Source organism: Oenanthe melanoleuca, chromosome 28 (assembly GCF_029582105.1).
Source record: "Oenanthe melanoleuca isolate GR-GAL-2019-014 chromosome 28, OMel1.0, whole genome shotgun sequence".
NCBI lineage: Eukaryota > Metazoa > Chordata > Aves > Passeriformes > Muscicapidae > Oenanthe > Oenanthe melanoleuca.
In genome coordinates, this window is record NC_079361.1 from 4,343,678 (window position 1) to 4,350,212 (window position 6,535).

Here is a 6,535-nt window from a genome sequence, read left to right on the forward strand (position 1 = left end):
CCCTGCCCTGTCCCATCAGTGACCCTGTCCCAGCAGTGACCCTGCCTGTCCCTGTCTCCAGCATTGACCCTGTCCTGTCCCTGTCTCCAGCATTGACCCTGTCCTGTCCCCATCAGTGACCCTGTCCCTGTCCCAGCAGTGACCCTGCCTGTCCCTGTCCCCAGCAGTGACCCTGTCTCAGCAGTGACCCTGTCCCAGCAGTGACCCTGCCCTGTCCCAGCAGTGACCCTGCCCCATCCCTGTCCCAGCAGTGACCCTGCCTGCCCCATCCCTGTCCCCAGCAGTGACCCTGTCCCAGCAGTGACCCTGTCCCCAGCAGTGACCCTGTCCCTGTCCCCAGCAGTGACCCTGCCCCCAGCAGTGACCCTGTCCCCAGCAGTGACCCTGTCCCTGTCCCAGCAGTGACCCTGTCCCTGCAGTGACCCTGCCCTGTCCCCATCAGTGACCCTGTCCCATCAGTGACCCTGTCCCTGTCCCATCAGTGACCCTGTCCCTGCAGTGACCCTGTCCCTGTCCCCTTGCAGGGCGGGGAGAAGCTGCAGGACGCCTTCTACACGTTCCAGGAGCTGGCGGAGCGCTGCTCGCCGGCGCTGCCGCTGCTCAACGGGCAGGCTGCGGCTGCCATGGGCCAGGGCCGCTGGGACGAGGCCGAGGGGCTGCTGCAGGAGGCCCTGGACAAGGTAGGGAGGGGAGGGCCACAATTCTGCCTGGGAGTGGCCCAAATCCCAGCTGGGAATGGCCCCAGTCCCAGATCACAGCCATGGGAATGGCCTCAGTTCTGGATCATGGCACAGGAATGGCCCCAATCCCAGATCACAGCCATGGGAATGGCCCCAATCCCGGATCACAGCCATGGGAATGGCCCCAGTCCCAGATCACAGCCATGGGAATGGCCCCAATCCCGGATCACAGCCATGGGAATGGCCCCAGTCCCAGATCACAGCCATGGGAATGGCCCCAATCCCGGATCACAGCCATGGGAATGGCCCCAATCCCAGATCACAGCCATGGGAATGGCCCCAATCCCAGATCACAGCCATGGGAATGGCCCCAATCCCAGATCACAGCCATGGGAATGGCCCCAATCCCAGATCACAGCCATGGGAATGGCCCCAATCCCAGATCACAGCCATGGGAACTGCCCCCAATCCCAGATCACAGCCATGGGAATGGCCCCAGTCCCAGATCACAGCCATGGGAATGGCCCCAATCCCGGATCACAGCCATGGGAATGGCCCCAATCCCAGATCACAGCCATGGGAATGGCCCCAATCCCAGATCACAGCCATGGGAACTGCCCCAATCCCAGATCACAGCCATAGGAACTGCCCCAATCCCAGATCACAGCCATGGGAATGGCCCCAATCCCAGACCACAGCCATGAGAATGCCCATCCTATCCCATAAATCCCATCCAAGTAAATCCCATCCTATCCCATGGATCCCATCCCATCAGTCCCATTCCATCAATCTCACCCCACCCCACCAATCCCACCCCACCAATCCCACCCCACCAATCCCACCTCATCAATCCCATGGATCCCATCCCATCAATCCCATCCCCACAATCCCACCCCTCAGTCCCATCCCCACAATCCCAGGCAGCTCCAAGCTGACCTGGGGCATTTCCAGGGATGTGGCACCCCCAGATTTCCGGGAACTACATCCCCAAATGCCCCAGGTCCCTTGGCAGCCCCTCCCAGTGTCCCTGTCCCCATGCTGGGCTGACCCTGCTCTTTTCCAGGACAGCAGCCACCCTGAGACCCTGCTGAACCTGGTGGTGCTGTCCCAGCACCTGGGCAAGGCCCCCGAGGTGAGCTGGGCTCTGGAACGGCTCCCAAATTCCATGGGATGGCCCTGGGCTGGGAACTGGGAATGAGCCACAGGATGGAAATCAGGAATTCCCTGGGGGTGGAAATGGGGAATTCCCAATGGATGGAAATCGAGAATTCCCTGGGGGTGGAAATTGGGAATTCCCTGGGGGTGAAAATCAGGAATTCCCAGGGGGTGGAAATTGGAAATTCCCAATGGATGGAAACTGGGAATTCCCTGGGGGTGAAAATCAGGAATTCCCAGGGGGTGGAAATGGGGAATTCCTAGGGGGTGGAAATGAGGAATTCCCTGGGGGTGGAAATGAGGAATTCCCTGGGGATGGAAATTGGGAATTCCCTGGGGATGGAAATGAGAAATTTCCTGGGGATAGAAATGAGGAATTCCCTGGGGGTGGAAATTGGGAATTCCCAATGGATGGAAATCAGGAATTCCCTCGGGGTGGAAATTGGGAATTCCCTGGGGGTGGAAATTGGGAATTCCTTGGGGATGGAAATTGGGAATTCCCTGGGGGTGGAAATTGGGAATTCCTTGGGGATGGAAATTGGGAATTCCCTGGGGGTGGAAATTGGGAATTCCCTGGGGGTGGAAATTGGGAATTCCCTGGGGGTGGAAATTGGGAATTCCCTGGGGATGGAAATGAGAAATTTCCTGGGGGTGGAAATGAGGAATTCCCTGGGGGTGGAAATTGGGAATTCCTTGGGGATGGAAATTGGGAATTCCCTGGGGGTGGAAATTGGGAATTCCTTGGGGGTGGAAATTGGGAATTCCTTGGGGATGGAAATTGGGAATTCCCTGGGGGTGGAAATTGGGAATTCCCTGGGGATGGAAATTGGGAATTCCAAATGGATGGAAATGGGGAATTCCCAGCTCAGAGAATTCCCAGTGGATGGAAATTGGGAATTTCCAGCTCAGGGAATTCCCAGTGGATGGAAATGAGGAATTCCCTGAGGATAGAAATCAGGAATTCCCAGCTCAGGGAATTCCCTGAGGATGGAAATTGGGAATTCCCACATCAGGGAATGACCCAGAGGATGGAAATTGGGAATTTCCAGCTCAGGGAATTCCCAGTGGATGGAAATCAGGAATTCCCTGAGGATGGAAATCAGGAATTCCCAGTGGATGGAAACTGGGAGTTCCAGCTCAGGGAATTCCCAGCAGATGGAAATTGGGAATTCCCAGCTCAGGGAATTCCCTGAGGGTGGAAATTGGGAATTTGGCTTTTCCTGGGTCCCCAGCAGGATTTGGGGACAAATGGGAGAATTTTGGGAATGGAGAGCTCCAGGGTAGTGCTGGGAATAGCAGGAATTGTCCTTTCTCATGGAATTTAGTGATTTTCCAACCCATAATTCCATAATTCCACATTACTGAGAAAAAAACCTGGGCAGGAAAAACATCTGGAGTTCTAAGTTCTGATTTTTTTTTTTTTTTTTAAACTCAAAACTAGCACTGAAAGTTTATTTTGAATTATTTTATTTTTGATTCCAAGCATGTGCATGGATCCTGCTGGTTTGAGATGGGACAGTGAGAGAAAAATCAGGATTTTAGGTGTAAAAAAAATCACTTTTAGGTGGGATTTGTTCCACTCTGACTCTGCCATCTCAAAATTTCCATTTTTTTGTCCCCTCCCAGGTCACCAATCGTTACCTGTCCCAGCTGAAAGATGCTCATAAAAACCATCCCTTCATCAAGGAGTACCAGGCCAAGGTAAGGAAGGGAAAAAAATATAATTAATAATAGAAATAAATCAAATAAATTGAATTTTTCACATTCTGATCACAAAAAAATCCCCAGGGGGCAGCTCCATTCGTTCAGTTTTTCAGCATTTTTAAGAATCTCAAACCTGAAAAAATTTACAAAAAAAAGATGCAGATTTTTAATTCAAAAATTAAAATTTAATTTTTTTCCCCACCTTGGATTTTAATTATTTAATTAATTAAAATTTAATTTTAACGTGCTGGAACAGGAAAAACTGGGAGAGGGAATTTGAGGAGAGAGGGGAAAGGAAAAAGCAGCAAATTACAAAAAAAAAAAAAGAGATTTGTTGTTGGAATTCCTTCAGTTTTGGGGTGTGTTGAGCTAGGGGAGAGGTAATAAATGTGGATTTGAGGGTGATTGATTGGTGGTGATTAATGAATAATTAATTAATGCATTTGTGTTTGGCTGTGGCTGTAGGAGAACGACTTTGACCGGCTGGCCCTGCAGTATGCACCCAGTGCCTGAGCACAGACACCCTGGGACACAGAAATTCCCTCTGGGATGCAAAATATTCCCTTTGGGATACAAAATATTCCCTCTGGGATCCAAAAAATTCCCTTTGGGATCCAAAAAATTCCCTTTGAGATACAAAAAATTCACTCTGGAATCCAAAAAATTCCCTCTGGGACACAGGAAAACCCTCTAGAACTGAAAAAATAACCTCTGGGACAGGGAAAATCCCTCTGGGACACAGAAAAAATAACCTCTGGGACACAGAATATTCCCTCTGGAATCCAAAAAATTCACTCTGGAATACAAAAAATCCCTCTGGGGGACAAAAAATCCCCTCTGGGATGCAAAATATTCACTCTGGGACACAGAATATTCCCTTTGAGATCCAAAATATTCCCTTTGGGATCCAAAATATTCCCTTTGGGATACAAAATATTCCCTTTGGGATGCAAAATATTCCCTTTGGGATGCAAAATATTCCCTTTGGGATACAAAATATTCACTCTGGAATCTAAAAAATTCGCTCTGGGACACAGAATATTCCCTCTGGGACACAGAATATTCCCTCTGGGACACAGAATATTCCCTCTGGGACACAAAAAAATCCTCTGAGATACAAAATATTCCCTTTGGGATGCAAAATATTCCCTTTGAGATCCAAAAAATTCACTCTGGAATCCAAAAAATTCACTCTGGAATACAAAAAATCCCTCTGGGGGACAAAAAATCCCCTCTGGGATGCAAAATATTCCCTCTGGGACACAGAATATTCCCTTTGAGATCCAAAATATTCCCTTTGAGATCCAAAATATTCCCTTTGGGATACAAAATATTCCCTTTGAGATACAAAAAAATTCCCTTTGGGATGCAAAATATTCCCTTTGGGATACAAAATATTCACTCTGGAATCTAAAAAATTCACTTTGGGACACAAAAAATTCACTCTGGAACACAAAAAATCCCTCTGGGACACAAAATATTCCCTTTGAGATCCAAAATATTCCCTTTGGGATCCAAAATATTCCCTTTGAGATACAAAATATTCCCTTTGAGATACAAAAAATTCCCTTTGGGATACAAAATATTCACTCTGGAATCCAAAAAATTCACTCTGGAACACAAAAAATCCCTCTGGGGGACAAAAAATCCCCTCTGGGACACAGAATATTCCCTCTGGGATGCAAAATATTCACTCTGGGACACAGAATATTCCCTTTGAGATCCAAAATATTCCCTTTGAGATCCAAAATATTCCCTTTGGGATACAAAATACTCCCTTTGAGATACAAAAAAATCCCCTCTGGGACACAAAATATTCCCTTTGGGATGCAAAAAATTCCCTTTGGGATACAAAATATTCCCTTTGGGATACAAGAAATTCACTCTGGAACTCAAAAAATTCACTCTGGAACACAGAAAAACCCTCTAGAACTGAAAAAATAACCTCTAGGACACAAAAAATTCCCTTTGGGATGCAAAAATTGCCTTTGGGATACAAAATATTCCATTTGAGATCCAAAATATTCCCTTTGGGACACAAAATATTCCCTTTGGGATACAAAAAATTCACTCTGGAACACAAAAAAAAATCCTCTGAAACTGAAAAAATTCGCTCTGGGACACAAAAAATTCTCTGAGACACAGAAAAACCCTCTGGGATACAAAATATTCCCTTTGGGATACAAAAAATTCCCTTTGAGATACAAAAATTTCCCTTTGGGATACAAGAAATTTACTCTGGAACCCAAAAATTCCCTCTGGGACACAAAAAAAAATCCTCTAGAATTGAAAAAATAACCTCTGGGACACAAAAAATTCTCTCTGGAACACAAAAAAAATCCTCTGGGACACAAAAAATTTCTCTCTGGGATACAAAAAATTCACTCTGGAACTGAAAAAATCCCCTCTGGGACACAAAAATTCCACTCTGGAACTCAAAAAATTCCCTTTGGGATAAAAAAATTCCCTCTGGGACACAAAAAAATCACTCTGGGATACAAAAAAATCCTCTGGAACCCAAAAAATTCCCTCTGGAACTCAAAAAATTCCCCCTGGAACCCAAAAAATTAAAGAAATATAAATTAAATAAATAAAAATAAAAGTAAAAATAAGAAAAAATAATTCTGGTTTTTTCCTGAATTTTCCCCAATCCCTGCCAGGTCCAAGCTGGATTTTTTTTTTAGGAATTTTTGTGGCAGAAATCCTCATGGAATTTCCCCCAAATTTTGGGATTTTTTAGGAATTCTCACCTGTGCAGTTCCCCCTAATTTTGGGATTTTTTAGGAATTCTCAGCCTGTGCATTTCCCCCCCAAATTTTGGGATTTTTTAGGAATTTTCACCTGTGCACTTCCCCCCCAAATTTTGGGATTTTTTAGGAATTCTCACCTGTTCTGTTCCCCCAAATAATTTTGGGATTTTTTAGGAATTTTCACCTGTGCAGTTCCCCCAAATAATTTTGGGATTTTTTAGGAATTCTCACTTCCCCACCCCCCAA

General features: G+C 46.4%; 1 protein-coding gene and 1 long non-coding RNA gene across 2 annotated transcripts; one reads left to right on the forward strand and one right to left on the reverse strand.

Moving 5' to 3' along the window:
* Positions 1-518: 518 nt before the first annotated feature.
* COPE (COPI coat complex subunit epsilon) lies at positions 519-4,055 on the forward strand (the record flags this gene model as incomplete). The annotated part of the gene is made up of 4 exons (XM_056512903.1): positions 519-680; positions 1,744-1,812; positions 3,462-3,536; positions 4,005-4,055. Coding segments are annotated over 4 exons (354 nt in total), but the record flags the coding sequence as incomplete, so codon positions are not given.
* Positions 4,056-4,957: 902 nt separating this feature from the next.
* Positions 4,958-6,191, reverse strand: LOC130264599 (uncharacterized). The gene is made up of 3 exons (XR_008842489.1): positions 5,967-6,191; positions 5,234-5,611; positions 4,958-5,190 (listed from the first exon to the last, which is right to left on the reverse strand). It is a non-coding gene; the product is annotated as an uncharacterized LOC130264599 (long non-coding RNA).
* Positions 6,192-6,535: the final 344 nt, after the last annotated feature.